General features: G+C 45.8%; 1 protein-coding gene across 1 annotated transcript in view; it reads left to right on the forward strand.

The window, feature by feature from the left end:
- The window catches only part of LOC146060769 (interleukin-1 receptor type 1-like), an 88,581-nt gene extending 72,596 nt beyond the window's left edge, over positions 1-15,985 (forward strand). The window contains exons 12-14 of the mRNA XM_083174387.1: positions 1,557-1,697; positions 8,089-8,250; positions 15,462-15,985. Of these exons, the coding sequence (XP_083030513.1) occupies positions 1,557-1,697; positions 8,089-8,250; positions 15,462-15,826 (668 nt within the window). The 3' untranslated portion in view covers positions 15,827-15,985. The remainder of the gene's footprint in view (positions 1-1,556; positions 1,698-8,088; positions 8,251-15,461) is intronic.
- The last annotated feature ends 1,820 nt before the right edge of the window (positions 15,986-17,805 follow it).

Raw genomic sequence — 17,805 nt, forward strand, 5'->3', positions numbered from 1 at the left:
GGTCTAAGCAATGCTTTGTACAGTGGCATAATTACCTTTGAGTTCCTAGTCTCCATGCCCCTTTTTATGCATGCTAGTATCCTGTTCGCCTTATTTGTTGCTATATGACATCATACCTCCCAACTGTCACGCTTACCACGGGAACGTCCCGATATTCGGGTACGTTCCCGCGTCCCGCCCGGGGCCGCCATTGTCCCGCGGTGGGGGGGACAGTTGGGAGCCCCCCCAGCTTGCCAAGAATAGACGGTCTATTCAGCGCCGATGAGCGGCGAAAACGGGGGCGTCACCCCGTGAGGCCACGCCCCCTTTTCTCGAGGCCGCGCGAACGTCCCGACCTCCCAACTTCAAAAGTTGGGAGGTATGTGACATTGAGCACTACACCTCAGCTTCTTATCTATTTGGACTCCTACTGTAGGTCCTTTTCAAGTTCCGAAATACCCAGTGCCTCCTCGCTTAGGTTATAGCTAGCACATTGGTTATGTTTCCCAAGATGCATAACCTTGCATTTATCCACATCAAACCTAATTTTCAACTTTTTTTGCCCATTTGTCTAATTTATTAAGATCGCTCTGAAGCGAGGAGACATCCTCGGTTGATCTAATTACTCTGCTCAGTTTTGTGTCATCAGCAAAGATGGAAACATTGCTGAGTATACCCACCCAAATATCATTAATAAATATATTAAATAAAAGGGGCCCTAGCACTGAACCCTGTGGCACTCCACTTAGTACTGGTATCATATTTGAAACTGTGCCCTTTAAACAGTCTCTGTTCTTTATTACGCAGCCAGTTCCTTACCCATCTACAATTGCTTTCCCCTAGTCCCAGATTTTCCATTTTATTTATCAACCTCCTATGTGGAACCGTGTCAAAGGCCTTAGTAAAATCTAGGAAGACCACATCTACTGCATTTCCATTATCAAGGTTGTTACTGACATCCTCATAAAATCCTAGTAAATTTGTTTGGCATGAACGATTCTTCACAAACCCATGTTGGTTATTACTGATTAGCCTGTGAAGCTCTAAATATTTTTGGATACCATCCCTTAAAAATCCCTCAAATAATTTACCCACTATTGATATTAAGCTCAGAGTTCTGTAGTTAGCCGGGTCATCCCTTTTTCCTTTTTTGAATATTGGTACTACCTCCGTTATTCTCCAGTCTTTTGGTACCTTACCAGATGATAATGAGTTCTCAAAAACGTAATACAGTGGTGTTGATAATTCCTCCCTTAATTCCATTAGTACCCTAGGATGAATCCCATCTGGGCCTGGGGATTTGTTTGTTTTGATTTTGTTGAGCCGTAATGTTATCTCATCTGTCATGAAATTGATTGATTTTTTAACATGATAGTGCCACCCAAAAACAGGTAAATCAACAGCAATTAGCTCTTGGGCCTGCTCAGACCCAAAAAAGAAATCCCAGTTAAGTGAAGCCTGCGTCATAAGAAAATAATATTTTTTTTTATTTTTCAAAAGGTAATGTTTATATGATCACTACTGTATTTTTGCTTTCCAATGTCTGATTGTGTCTTTATCTTGTACTGTATTTGCAGATCCTAATTTCCAGGGAGTTTTGATTGCTATATTTGCAATTGTGTCTGTTATTGTCATAGCTATAATTGCCTTCCAAGTTTTTAAAGTTGATATTGTTCTTTGGTACCGGAGTTCCTGTTTTGCTCATACAGATCATAAAGGTATGTTTGATGTGTTAATGACAAAGGACAATGGTTTCAGAAAAATGTAATTAATGCTATTGGAAATTAAGTTAAGACATGTTGTATACATTATTTTTACCAGGGAGTAAACCACTATTTTCAAAATAGGTCTTAGGTGCATCAAAAACTTTTGTGAACAAATTACAGACAAGAGACTTTAACCCATTGAGTGCCAAGTGAATTTGTCAAAATAGGTGTGAAAATTGCCAAGCACCAGATTCCCTGCTTGCAGCCTTAGCTTGTGAAGATAGAACTTATGTGCTAATGGCTGTTGGGGTGAAAAGTCTGTTCACAATGCTAATTGGGTAAATGGTCCAGAATGTATATACAAACAGATGCAATGAACTATGCCTAAACTCAAAGGTCAGCTATCCTAGCTCTGATCCGCATATTACATAATGTAACTACATAAGTGGCAGATTGAGTTTCAAAGTGTATGAGCTAGCGAATTGAGTTTGAGTGGCTACTCCATCATCTAAATTTCCTTATTATATAACAGTCATTACTGTATATCAACAGTGCAGAAATGAAAACTAGAATTCCGGCAGTAGACTTCAACAAACAGACTGCCATTAGTGTCTGTTCTGTGTTACTGGGCATGGGAGTTAGCATTTGTTTCTGTAGAGAGAAAGTGCAGCTTGTATACATTTTAGTCGTCACTGTCTCTATATACAAACAAAATGAGAGATTAGAAGCAAGCCACGTCCAGTGGTGTAGCTAGGTGCCACGGTGCCCGGAGCAAGGGCATGTTTCGCAATCCCCCCCTCCCCCTGGCAACCTAGGCAAGTGGTCAGCACAAACCCCCCCCACACACACACACAGTGGGTGCCACCCACAACCCAGAAAGGACTCGCCACAGCCGGAGTGTATATGGTGATGGAGGGACCGCAGGCTACTCTGCTGATTGTAAATAACTGCTCACTCTGTGACTTGCAGCGCTGAAGGGAGGCTGTGGTCTCAAAGTCACCTGCTGTGTGCCGGTTGGGCTTAGGGCTACTGCAGCGGCAGGAGACAGGAAACAGCCAGTCAACATAAGCGTTTTGACCGGCACCTCCTGCAGGAAGTAAGAGGGACCCGGGGGATGGGGAGATGCTTGGTGCAGGTGACATGTGAAGGGGTGGGGGGTGGTGATGCGGCAGCCGCTGAGTCGCTCGGGCAGGGGGGGTTGGGGGGGGGATCGCCTCTCACCTCCATCCAGGGGGTGTCCCTGCTCCCACCTACCTCTCTCCAGTGGCCCTGCACACACACATACATATATATTACACAGTGGCGTAACTATAAATTTTGCTCCCCCCAGCCAAAATATTTTCTGGCGCCCTACCCCCCCCCCCCCCCCCCCCCATACTGTCCCTTATACATTATGCAACACATCTTAATGACACTCACACTATACAACACACAACATAATGTACCTTACACTATGCACCAGTTATAGGCTGCGGGGTGTACGTGTATGGTTAGGGTTATAGGCTGCGGGGTGTACGGGTATGGTTAGGGTTATAGGCTGCGGGGTGTATGTGTATGGTTAGGGTTATAGGCTGCAGGGTGTGTGTGGTTAGCCGGGTGTATGTGTATGGTTAGGGTTATAGGCTGCGGGGTGTATGTGTATAGTTAGGTTATAGGCTGCGGGGTGTATGTGTATGGTTAGGGTTATAGGCTGCGGGGTGTACGTGTATGGTTAGGGTTATAGGCTGCGGGGTGTGTGTGTGGTTAGCCGGGTGTATGTGTATGGTTAGGTTATAGGCTGCGGGGTGTATGTGTATGGTTAATGTTATAGGCTGCGGGGTTATAGGCTGCGGGGTGTACGTGTATGGTTAATGTTATAGGCTGCGGGGTGTATGTGTATGGTTAGGGTTATAGGCTGCAGGGTGTGTGTGGTTAGCCAGGTGTATGTGTATGGTTAGGGTTATAGGCTGCGGGGTGTATGTGTATAGTTAGGTTATAGGCTGCGGGGTGTACGTGTATGGTTAGGGTTATAGGCTGCGGGGTGTACGTGTATGGTTAGGGTTATAGGCTGCGGGGTGTGTGTGTGGTTAGCCGGGTGTATGTGTATGGTTAGGTTATAGGCTGCGGGGTGTACGTGTATGGTTAATGTTATAGGCTGCGGGGTTATAGGCTGTGGGGTGTACGTGTATGGTTAATGTTATAGGCTGCGGGGTGTACGTGTATGGTTAGGGTTATAGGCTGCGGGGTGTGTGTGTGGTTAGCCGGGTGTATGTGTATGGTTAGGTTATAGGCTGCGGGGTGTACGTGTATGGTTAATGTTATAGGCTGCGGGGTGTACGTGTATGGTTAGGGTTATAGGCTGCGGGGTGTGTGTGTGGTTAGCCGGGTGTATGTGTATGGTTAGGGTTATAGGCTGCGGGGTGTATGTGTATGGTTAGGTTATAGGCTGCGGGGTGTGTATGGTTAGGGTTATAGGCTGCGGGGTGTACGTGTATGGTTAGGGTTATAGGCTGTGGGGTGTGTGTGTGGTTAGCGGGGTGTATGTGTATAGTTAGAGTTATAGGCTGCGGGGTGTGTGTGTGGTTAGCGGGGTGTATGTGTATAGTTAGGGTTATAGGCTGTGGTGTGTGTGTGTGTGGTTAGCGGGGTGTATGTGTATAGTTAGGGTTATAGGCTGTGGTGTGTGTGTGTGTGGTTAGCGGGGTGTATGTGTATAGTTAGGGTTATAGGCTGTGGTGTGTGTGTGTGTGGTTAGTGGGGTGTATGTGTATAGTTAGGGTTATAGGCTGCGGGGTGTGTGTGTGTGGTTAGCGGGGTGTATGTGTATAGTTAGGGTTATAGGCTGCGGGGTGTGTGTGGGGTGTATGTGTATGCTTAGGGTTATAGGCTGCAGGCGGGAGGTGGATGGTTGGGCAGTGGGGGATATATAGTTAGGGTTGAGCTACAGGGGGGTGTAAAATTAAGGTCAGGCTACGGGGTTAGGCTAAAGGGATGGGGGTGTAGTTAGTTAGTCTGTGGGAGTGGGGGGTGTATAGTTAGGGTTAGGCTAGTTGGGTGTATGCACAACGGAAAACCCAGAGGGAGGCAGAGAGACTAGTAGACTGCTGCTGCTTCCCCTCCGTCCAAGCTCGTCTGCCCATCCTGTATACACGGTGTCCAATAGGAAAAGACAGTACAGGTATTACCCCCCACACACACACACACACACACACACACACACACACAATGGACAGACAGTACAGGCATCATCATTCTCTTCCCCTACCCAAATAGACAGCACAGGCATCACCACCCCCTCCCCAAATAGACAGCACAGACATCATCATACCCCCCCCCCCCAATAGACAGCACAGGCATCATCATCCCCTCCCCAAATAGACAGACATCACAGGCATCATCATCATACCCCCCTCCCCAAATAGTCCCCCTCACTAAATAGACAGGCATCATCATACTCCCCCTCCCCAAATAGACAGACAGCACAGGGATAACCCCTTCCCACCCTTCCCAAAAAGACAGACGACACAGGCATTATCATACACCCCTCTCCACAACCCCACACTCATGCAATACAGTAGCTCCCTCCGCTGCAGTGGACAGAAGTGTGCCAGTATCGAGGGGATTAACACTGCTCTCTGAAGTCCAGCTCCTGCTCCACCATGTGTAAGGCCATGACGAGCAGCCTGAGAGGAGCTGCTCCCTCTACAGGCCCTGCCTATTAGTACGCTGCAGCTGCGCAGGAAGTTCACACTGCTGCTGAACTCTCCTCCTGTGTCCTCTCCGGCAGCAGCAGGAGCAAGGGCTAATGTAACTGTGCCGGGCGGGTGCCAGAGCCCACACAGTCCCATACCTCCCAACAGTCCCGATTTTATCGGGACAGTCCCGATTGTCAGGGCCTGTCCCGCTGTCCCACCCGCGGGCGGCAGTGTCCCGCGGTGTGGGGGGCTGATGGGAGTCCCCCTATCAGATGCTAAGCAGCGGGGAATAAACACTGTGCGCATGCGCACATCGTCTATTCCCGCAGCCAGGGGGCATGGCTAGAGGCTCACAGAGCCTCTGGGTCATGCCCCCATAGCGGCAAAATGGGGGCATGGCCTCGCGGGAGAGCTCTCCCGCGAGTATAGGCCACGCCCCAAAATTAGGCCACGCCCCCGAAAATTTCGGCGCGCAGCAGCGTCCCGCCTGCTTACCGGCCAAAGTTGGGAGGTATGCAGTCCCCACTGGCGCTTGCTCCCCCAAGCGGCAGCGGGGGCTGCCTTATTGTAGCTACGCCCCTGATATTACACATACACACATATAACACATACACACACACTCCATTTTGTTTGCAGGAGGTGAAATTAATAGTAACAGATAATACTGTCTGTATAAGCTGCCAATTTAATTATCTACAAGACACATTACAGGATCTTTACCCTCAGTGACGAATCCCACATTGTGAATGGAGGGTCCTCTTCCTGATGCTGCTGCTGCTACTTAGATAAACGCAGGGCAGGTAGTGGGAGGGAGAGAACTGCAGAGCTGTCTCCCTCCTGAACAGCCTTATCATTGTAAATGCACTCTGTCTGACGACTCTGCAGGCATGTCACCAGAAGATAACCTGTGTGAGTGTCAGACTTCCTGCTCGGGGCAAAGTATGGCCTCATGGGATTTGTAGTTTAATTGTTAACTGCTCAGTCTGAGCAGTAACATAAAAACTACAATTCCCATAATACCAATGTCCCTGCTTCTCCATCCTGCCGGGTGCCTCTGACTGCTGAATCCCTCCACACTGAACTACTAGCACTGTAAGCGCCGCAGCCAGGCGGGGGAGGGAGCAAAGGAGCAAATGAGCAGGGCAGGGGAGCCGGCGGCACAGTTTGCACAGCTCCGGCGCCACTTGATCTCTCGGTGCCCGGAGCTTGTGCTTTGCCCTCCCTATGCCCCTGCACGTGCCTATACTTTTCTGTCAATCAAAAACCCTTTGCAAGTTTAGCCTTTTTCCCCCCACTCAACATGGTTACATGTAGTACATTTTTTACATTCTATGCATGTGGGGCCTTAGGGCCTTATTCTGGTTCACTCCTTCTGGCAAATTTCTTCTTAGATGGACAAAACCATGTGCACTGCAGGTGGGGCAGATGTAAAATGTGCAGAGAATTAGATTTGGATGAGTTATTTTGTTTCTGTGCAGGGAAAATACTGACTTCTTTATTTTTACACTGCAATATAGATCTCACTTTGAAGTAAACCCCACCCAAATCTAACTCTCTGCACAAGTTACATCTACCCCACTTGTAACCCACCAGAATAAGGCCCTTAATCAGGGCGCAAGTCGATTGAAATATGCAGTTGCAGATCCAGTTAGTTCCTTGACATTCCTAAGTAATTCTGAAGGTTTCTTTATTTGTGTAGTATAGTACAAAATCAACTTTTAAAATCTGTTGCATAAGTCTCTCTTGTATAAATGGTCATTTTTTAGCATTTGCGACCATCACTTGCAGTCATCATTTACTTTTCCCACATGGTCAGAGCTCATGTTGCACAGACTCTTTTTGGCAGCCATTTTAATCACACTCTGTGAATGTGTGCGCACTCCTTACCCTTACCGTACTTTCACTGAGACTATACAGCCACTATGAAAGCACTGAGACTATACACCATGGCCAGATGTATCAAACTTAAAAGCTGGGTTTGAAAAATGACAGGTAGGAGCTGATTGGCTGGCTGTTTATCACTCTCCACTTTATCACTTTGATAAATCTGGCCTTATCTGTGAAAGCACTGCAACTGACTACACACCCACTGCCTTGGATTGCACCCCAGTTTCCTTGACTAAACACCCATTCCAGGCCAGCTGGCAGCTTCAGACAGAGACCCTAATGGTGTGTACACACGGTGAGATTCCCTTGCTATTTGACTTAAGATTCGAGTGCTATACAATATTTGCTATCTCTGTACTTTTAACATACAATTCATACAATCAGCATTAGATTTGCACTATATAGTCATTGCTGTCCTGTCTATCTGTGTTTCGATTTGTGCTGTCACGGGAGCGCACATCGGGATCGCAAGGTAAAAAACATGTGAGATCTGCTTACGATCTGCATGTGATTTTGACTATATAGTCAAAATCGAATGTCAAATCTCACCATGTGTACATAGCATTAGTCACAGTCTCCAATCATACATTCTCTATGTTCAATGTGAAAAATCACAACTAAAGACCATTCAAAGAGCATAGCATTTCAATTTGATTTTAAATAAAGCCTCTAATGAAATGTTTAATAATCAATAAAAAGTTTTTACCACATTAAAACCTGTTATACCATACACTTATTGGGGTGAATGTTACGTGACAGAAATAGAAGAAAACAAGATCTACTGTTGATTTAATTTAAAGAAAGAAATAAACATTTTTATGATTTCTAATGTTACGTTGCAGATGGAAAGATGTATGATGCCTACATTATGTATCCCAAAAATGTTATGGGAACGACCTGTCATAATATGGACATATTTGTGCTTAAAGTGTTGCCTGAGGTGCTTGAGAAACAGTGTGATTATCGACTGTTTATAATTGGACGGGATGATCTACCAGGCCAAGGCAAGTACTTCCCATCCTCTGTATTTAGTGCATTGCTAGAAATGCTGGTTGGCAAAAACATAAGTATTCATGTGTAGAAGGGGGCAAATGAATAGCAATGACTGGCATATCCTTGACTGGAGATGGAATGTGTTGGCTTGTGGAACATTCTGGTTTATGGGAAAAGAAACTTTAGAGGAAGCTAAAGAGGGACACCCCAGTTTCACTAGATCTGGTATTAGCAGAGTTAGGGGTAGGTCTGGTAGTGTGAGTAGCAACCCCTTGTCCAGACATTGCACTAATAATAATTATTTTCCATACTCTGAGGAAAATGTTTTAGACAGTTTTGTATAGGTCAGAAACTGAAGTAAAAGTTTGTTTATACATTTACTCAACTATATGTGCTCATGATGAGAGACATTCCTTGAACAATCGTAGTCACTGCTTTTAATTGGTCCAGTCATTTCTCTAGGGCTATACATGGATTTACTTAATGATGCTGTAATGATATTGTAAAGTAGATTCTACTTGTACCTCAAATGTACTTAAATGACTGGACTTTGCAAGATAATTTCCTAGGTTCCCTCCATGTTTTCTACACTCGTATGCTGCATGCACATATAGTTAAACCAGGAAATCATAATCGTTCAGAGCATTGTCTCCCAGTAGTAGTATTTAGAATGCACCTAGGTCAGAGATGGTTATGGAGGTGGTGGTTCAGCAACTTCACTTCATCCTCAGTGTGATCTAAATATAGACAGCAGAAGGATAATGCGATTCAGGACCTCTTGAATAGGACATGATACATGACTGTTGAGATAGCCATGAACCCGGTATCTTAAGGGGTGTGGCTAATTCTTGGATTTATGTCCATGCCTTCTGTGGGAACAAACAAGTAACATAGTTTATGCAGAATTAGGTAATGCCAATAGGTGTATCTGTCCCCCTTAGCTGCTGACAAAAGCACAGTGGATCCCTGCCAACAATCCTGGATAATTAGTACCTGCTTCCCCCTTATGGTGCCCTTGCTAGAAAGTTGGTGGGTTGCAAAAGTTCCACCCACTCTTTTAGGGATCCAGGCGGTCTAACTGAAAAAAATTTGAGTTTACAGGATATTCTGAAAAATCAGTATAACCAGTGGCGTAACAAAGGGTCCGCAGACCGGCGGAGTCTGCGGGGAACGTCAGGTATGGGATGCTTGCTGTGCTGACAGGCAGGAGCAGCAGAAACCCGGACCAGCATTACAGCGCCTCCTTCCCTCACAAGTGCAGCATGTTCCTCCTCCCTTACCGAGTGCAGTGTAGCAGCATCACTAGGGGGTGCTGCCCGTGACACCAAAAGAGCCGCACAACACCCCACCTGGAAATGACCACACCCGCACCTTCATACATAGCTCCCCCCCCCCTCGTGTCTGCAGGAACCATTGTTTGGGCTGCTGTCACCCAACCCACAACAGCAACACTGGGGCTGAGGAGGATAAGGATCTCCTGGGCCTGTGTAGGGAGGGTCATCGACGATCGATGATCATGACACCAATAGATTTGTGTTAATCTTCCCCGCAGCTGGGGAAGCAGTGAGGAGGAGGCCAGAGAGAAGGACAAGGTGGAGCCAGTGAAGCCATCCATCCTGTTCACAGGCTACACTGACAGTCATGCTCTTCGAGACTGGGGCCTAGCACTATAAACTAGCCGAGACTAGCAGCTTCTGTGGGCTCCCTTGAGGAGGTAATGCCCCACTGAGGCTGCGGAGGGGGCCTAGGGGCACTTACTACTGGTGACATGGGAACATATAGTTAATGCAGAATTAGGTAATGCCAATAGGGGTATAAGAATTAGGTAATGCTAATGTCCCCCTTAGCTGCTGACAGAGGCACAGGGGGCACTACTGCAGGTGACAGGTGGGCACTTACTTAGAATGACAGAAGGGTTGGCGCGCACTCACTACTGGTGACATGGGGCACTTACTGTCAGTGACCGGGAGTCACTTACAGTGGGACACTTACTGCAGGAGACACGGGGGTATTGTATGTATAAGCAGCACCACAGGGGGTATTGTATGTATAAGCAGCACCACAGGGGTATTGTATGTATAAGCGGAACCATGGGGGCATTGTAGGCATTTTATGTATGTATGTATGTATGTATGTTTAAGCAGCACCACAGGGGGTGTTGTAGTATAAGTGGCACCACAAGGGGCATTGTATGTATAAGCGGCACCGCAAGGAGTATTGTGTGTTAAGTCCTTTTCTGTATTCTGTTTTCACTTGGGATTGTAAACCAGTTCATTCATCCAATACTATAATTAAGTTTGCAGATGACACAACACTAATAGGTCTCATTAGCAGGGCTGCCACTAGAAATTGTGGGGCCCGGGACTGATTTCTAGTCTGGGTCCCCACACCCCCCCCCCACACACACACACACACACACACACACACAAAACACACTGCATAGCTACATACAAAACATACACCGCATACATTCATATACACACACACTACACAGTATACAGCATACCGTACACACTGGCCTCCTCCTCTGATCTGCGCTGCGGTCCCGGTCCCCGTGCTGGGTCTCCTTCCCGCAATCCTCTGCCGGGAGGCTTCCTTCTGGTCCCCGGATCATCTCCCTGCCAGGAGTCCTCCTTCCGGTCCCCACATCATCTCCCCTCGATCCCCTGCCAGGAGTCCTCCTTCTGGTCCCTGCTTCATCTCCCCACGATACCCTGCTGGGAGTCCACAAGTCTTCTCCCCACAATCCCCCGTAAGGCCTCCTACTCTGATCTGCACTGCGGGCGCAGGGCTCCTCCACCTCCAGGTCCCCAAGCCGGGTCTCTTCCCTGCGATCCCCGGCACTGGCAGGGCTGCTGCATCCACTGCCTGTGCAGTGTGCAGGAGTATTCCGCTGACCCCCGGGCCCCCATGTCTGCCGGGGCCCAGGACTCCATACCCCACAGTCCCCCCCTGTCGGCGGCCCTGCTCATTAGCAATAATGATGAAAGGGCTTATAGGGAGGAGATACAATTTCTTGCTGTTTGGTGCGGTGACAATAATCTGTTGCTTAATACTAGTAAAACAAAGGAAATTATTGTTTATTTTAGGAAGCAGAAAGTCAAGCAGGTTACTACTATTCAGATAAATGGGATGGAGGTAGAATGGGTCCCGAGTTTTAAGTTTTTAGGTACCTACATTTAGGAGGACCTTTCTTGGTCAGTTAACATCAAGGGCTTAGTGAAGAAGGCCCATCAACGCCTTTTCTTTCTAAGGGTGCTAAAAAGACATAAGTTGTCAACAAGTATATTGATAAATTTCTACCGCTGTACGATAGAAAGTATCCTTACCAATTGTGTTACAGTTTGGTATGGGAATTGTACAATACAGGAACGTAAAATGCTGCAGAGAGTAGTTAAAATGGCAGAGTGGATTGTAGGGATTACACTACCATCAGTGGAAGCTATCCAGCGGAAGCGCTGTATGCGTTGTGCACATAATATTGTCAGGGATCCGACGCATCCAGCACAGGGTTTATTTGCACTTTTGCCATCTGGCAAGTGTTTTAGATGTTTTAAAAACAGGACTAGCAGATTGAGGAATAGTTTCTTTCCTTCAGCTGTTTTAGCATTAAATACTGGTTAGTGTTTACTGTAACAGTTTTTTAGGTACTGTATAGTTTTTTTTATGTATTGTGTTTAACCCCTTCCCGACATATGACGTACATTTACGTCATATGTCGGGTGCGGGGGAATCAAGCCAGCTCACGGAGTGAGCTGGCTTGACAGAGAGCAGGTAATGGCTGTATATTACAGCCAGGTCCCTGCTCTCACGGCCACGAGCGGCGAGTTCGCCGATCGTGGCCGTTTAACCCTTTAAGCACCGCGGGCAAAGCGACCGCAGTGCTTAAATAGCTGATCGGAGGGGGGGCGCCCCCCTCCGGCGCCGATCGGGGCCCCCCGCAGCGAGATCGGAGGGTGCCGATCGGTTGCCATGGTAGCCAGGGGTCTAATGTAGACCCCTGTGCTGGCCGTGTATGCATACCTATTACATCCTGCCTCAGGCAGGATGTAATAGGAAGTGCATAAAATCACTACGTTCAGCCATAGAGCTCTATGGCTGAACCTAGTACAGGCGATCGCGCCCCCTAGTGGTCAAGTACACTAGGGGGCCTTGTAGTAAAAGTAAAAAAAAAAAAAAATAAAGTTTAAAAATAAAAAAAAAATAAAAAAATATTAAAAGTTCAAATCACCCCCCTTTCCCCATTTCACAAATAAAAATAAATAAAAAATAAAAAAAAAAAACATATTTGGTATCGCCGCGTTCCTAAAAGTCCGATCTATTAAAATATAACATTAGTTATCCCGCACGGTTAAAGGCGTAAACGGAAAATAATTCCAAACGCCAAAACTACGTTTTTTGGTCGCATCGCGTACCCAAAAAAAAATAACTAAAAGAGATCAGAAAGTCGCCCATATCCCATCATTAAATTAATTAAAAAGTACACTTCAGCCCGCAAAAAATGAGCCCTCACCCAGGTCCGTAGGTGGAAAAATAAAAAAGTTATAAGCCGCAGAACATGGCGACGCAACGCAAATTAGAAAAACCGTAAAAGTTGCGATTTTTTTTTTTAGTGGTAAAACATAACGAAAACTATATAAGTTTGGTATCACCGGAATCGTAACGACCCATAGAATAAAGATAACCCATCATTTTAAACGAACTATGAACTCCAAAAAAAACGTAACCAGCGCAAAATTGTGGAATGGCGTTTTTTTTTTTTTTTACCCCACATTGAATTATTTCCTGATTCCCCAGAATATTATACGGTATAGTAAATGGTACCATTACAAAGTACAACTTGTCCCGCAAAAAAAAAGCCCTCATGTGTCTATATAGCCGGAAAATTAAAAAAGTTACGCTTATTTGAACGCAAGGAGGAAAAAAAAAAAAAAATTAGCATAAAAGGCAATGTCGGGAAGGGGTTAAGTGTTTGTTGATGTATACTGGATTACGTACAGATGGTAAAACTTAATTTTGTTGTACTATCATGGGGCAATGACAATAAATGAATCAGAATCTGAATAAGCAGCACCACAAGGCGCATAGTATGAATAAGCGGCACCACAAGGGGCATTTTATGTATAAGCAGCACCACAAGGGACATTGTATGTATAAGCGGTACCAAAGGGCAGTGGTCAAAGTGGACATTTTAAAGTAGGGGTATGGAAAAGTGAAGGCGCGCGCCCCAGAAAAAGTGCAGCACATACTTTTTGGGGGGCCGCTCATCGCCTCACAAAACAGGATCCCTCTGTGTATGGGCACCTTTATTCCAAAATTAAAGTGCCAAAATTCACGTCATGCTACCTGGATTGAGCCAAAATTCACATCCTGGTACCCAGACTGAGACAAAATTTACATCCTGGTACCCGGATTGAGCCAAAATTCACATCATGCCAATCGGACTGGGCCAAAATTCACATCATGCCACCCGTACTGAGCAAAAATTTACATCATGCCACCCGGTCTGAGCAAAAATTCACATCATCCCACCTGGACTGAGCAAAAATTCACATCATGCCACACTGTAAAAGCAATAATTCACGTTATGCCACACATATTGAGCCAAAATTCACATCATGCAATGCAGTTTGATCCAAAATTCATGTCATGCCACCCAGATTGAGAAAAAAAAATCACGTTATGCCACCCAGATTGAGACAAAATTCATGTTATGCCACCCAGATTGAGGAAAAAAATCATGTTTTGACACTCGGTTGAGCCAAACATAATGTCACACAGATTGAGCAAAAATTTGGGGATGCAGGGACATGGACTGTGGGGAGGCAGGGGCATGGGCACAGACAGGCAGGGACAGAGGCATGCATGGGCACAGATGGGGAGGGAAAGAGGCACATATGGGCAGGGGCACACAGGGGCAGGGACAGAGAAACACATTGGCAGGGGCACACTTGGCAGGGATAGAGGTACACATGGGCAGGGGCATACATGGCAGGGACAGAGGCTCACATGGGCAGGGGCACACCCTATCAGGGTCAGAGGAACACGTGGGTAGGGACACACTTGGCTGGGACACTGGCATACATGGGCAGGGGCACACATGGCAGAGACAGAGGTACACACAGGTAGGGGCCCAATCCTCCTCCCCTGCAGCAATCCCCACCAGAGAAGACTGACGAGGAATCAAACAAATAAATAAATATTCACATAACAACACTGACCTAGCATAGAGAGGGGCTGCCTGCTGAATGCAGCTGCCAGGAGTTGTTGCTGCCCGCCACAGCCATCGGGTGGGGAATTCCAGGTGAATGCAGCGCTGGGTGGGGAGGTGAAGGGGCCATCCACCTGCACTTTGGCAGCTGGGATGGGAGTGTGGTGTGGAGGCGCTGCCCATACTGAAGCCGTCGGGTGGCGAGGGGCTGCCCGTTGATTTAAATCGAAGGGTGGGAAGGGAGGAGATGCGGGCTGTCCGCCCTATGCCGCGGAAGGATGGGGGGGGGAGTCATGCCTGTCTGTCAGATACAGAATGCTGATGCTAAAGTAAAAATAAAATAGTTGTATACCGGCCCACTTCAAGCACTGCCACAGAGCCATTGTGTGTATAAATGGCACCACAGGGGACATTTTTGTATAAGCTGCACTACTGGGGGCATTATAGGTATAAGTGGCACCACAGGACATTGTATGTATTAGCGACATCGTATTGCCTAATGAGCATTAGGGTGTGTTGCGAGGCCATACCCTTGCAGTCAGACCACACACTCTTTTTGAAATGGGTGTCCTAGAGGAACGTGCAAATTATTTATTTTACATTCAAAATGGGGGCAGAGGGGCACCAGAAACTTTTTTTGGCAGGGGGAGCAAAATTTCTAGTTACTAGTAGAACATAAAATACCAGTATTTATGCTCTGTGTTCTCCATATAATTCTCAGTACTTAATTACATTTTGTACAGGCAAATAAATAACACTGGGATGATTTTGGGGGACTCTGTGGGGGGCAATAACTTGCATGTTGCATTGTGAATATATATTACTGACACATAAGCATTTTACGACTGCTAGTGAGAGAAGAAAATGATCTATCCTACTTATCTGTATTTTCTATCTTTATTATCCTTGAAAGTGTTATTTCAGATCCATTTTTCTAGTTGCTTCATATTCTTTGATACATAGGGGGACTTATTGGTGGAAATGTAAACCTACCTTCTTGTGTGTTCTCAGCCATTGCAGATCTTGTGGATGAAGCAATCTCCCAGAGCAAAAGGCTGATTATTGTCTTAGGAGACCTATCAAGCGAGAGCAGCCTCGGTGATGATTTTGAACAGAAAATAGCCATGTTTGATGCTCTCATTCGGAATAAAATTAAAGTAATCTTGATTGAGCTGGAAAAGATAACAGATTACACAAACCTGCCAGAGTCCATTCAGTACATCAAACAGAAGCAAGGTGTCGTGCGATGGAAAGGAGAGTTCACAACTGAGAGTCTTCAAAGTAACACAAGGTTCTGGAAAAATATCAGATACCGGATGCCTCCAGCCCAGCATCCTTCTGATCGAGAACTGTACTACATAGGTTCAGAGAACTGACATGGATGGAAAAGTCCTTGGTTAGAGGTGTTTGAAGGACAGACAAACTGCATTACATATGATCATGTGGGATTTAGCCATAACTATGGATATGTTGGTCATAGCACTGATATTTTTGTCTATGTTGCAAATATAACCATTTCAACTTCTTGTTTACAACCTCACTTACTATTTGGCTTAGTTTCATACAAGTGGAAATCTGTTACTCTAAATTTGAAATGAAAAGTTTTGGTCTACACGTCACATCAAGATGGATTATCAGGGTTAGATTGGATGGGATACATATAGATTAATGATGATCAGGATTAGAGATGTGCGGGCTCGGGTTTCCCAGATCCGAGCCTGCACAAACGTCATCAATCCCAGTAGCGCACGCAGGGGGGGTTTCTGAGTACCCAGAAACCCCCCCAGGAGTCTAAGTGCACTAGTCTGAAAGCTGAGGGTCCTCTCTTTCCAGAGGTGCAAGAATTTTGAAAATCAGCTCTTGGGAACCAGAGATATCTGACTTCAAAGCAATGGTCCCCATCCAAGCCTGTTAATTGCTCTTCCCAGTCAGATATTTCAGGTTTTGTCTGACTAGAGGTGGCCATACACACGCAGATTTATCTGCAGATCTGTTTGGTTGGAACAAAAACCTGGTTATGGATAAGAGCAAATGACAGTTGACCATTTGTTTGGAAATGCTGGAAAACCGACAAACTGTCACTCATCCATAACCATGTTTTTGTTCCAACCAGCCAGATCTGAAGATAAATCTTACTAGTGTATGGGCACCTTTAGAGTTTTTCTGAGGGTATATTCCAAAAGCTGTGACTCTTCCCCTTTGATGGACACTAGTAGCTTGTCTCTACTGTTCCCAGAACCAGAGATATCAGCCTTCCAGCAGCTGGTTACTGCTCCAGCTCCACACACCTGGTATGTAGTTTTATATACTCGTTGGCAGATTGCTCTGCCTCCTGAATTCTGATCCCCTAGTCCCCAATACTATTTGGTAGGTGGGATTCTCTAGTTTTTAATTCCATTAAAATCTAAGAAATTTATTTCTGGGAACTGGAGATATCTGCAGTCAAGCAAGCTGTCCTCCCACCAGAAAATTATGAATAATAAGCCCACTCCACTATACACTCCTCCTCTGCATATAAAACATCCTCTACCACCCTGGAAGTTGTGTATCAGGGCCCCTTCATTCAGCCCGATGCCCCCTTCTCCCACCCCATCTCCCACCATCTGTGCAGTTAAGGGGTAATTAGTGGAAATTACTGATCCAGGCCCTACATGCTGAGCGGTTGATACAATACCTCCTACCACTCGCGGGACACCAAAGCTTCCTCCACCCCTACCGCTGGAGGATCGGTAGGGGCCCCAATACATTGCTATGCCCAGGGGTCTACACTGCTGTTGACGCCCCTGTATGTATATATATATATATATATAAATAGATATATATGTATGTGTATATGTATATATATATATATATATATATATATATATACACAGTATATTTTTTATTATTATTATTTATGTACATTTGGTCTATCTATAATACTTTAACTGACCCGGCATATACTGGGTCACCTAAGTGTCCATCTCCGTGCTTTGCTCCGCCCCTCTGGAAACCCCTTTCTGAAAATCCTGCGTTTGCCACTGAATCCGAGCTCGGAGCTTCTCGCCTGACTCAGATCCGGGCGCGGGCAAAACGTCATTGCCTGGCGCTGGATTCTCGTGAGATCCAGATCGCTATATATATAATATTATAATAATATCTCTCTGCTGGTGCATCTACTGCCATATATACTTGCACTGCATTGGTGCTGTCCTGTGGTGTAATATATTGCATAATTCCACAAAAATAATGGAGATCCAAAATATGGAGAATCAAATAGGGAAAGATGAAGGGCCACTTCATCTTCTGAATCTGCTGCAAATGCAAGTAGTAATGATGACATAAACGATGATATGCCATTAACGTCATCTGCCAA

This window comes from Crinia signifera, chromosome 2, assembly GCF_055691185.1.
Source record: "Crinia signifera chromosome 2, ASM5569118v1, whole genome shotgun sequence".
Classification (NCBI taxonomy): Eukaryota; Metazoa; Chordata; class Amphibia; order Anura; family Myobatrachidae; genus Crinia; species Crinia signifera.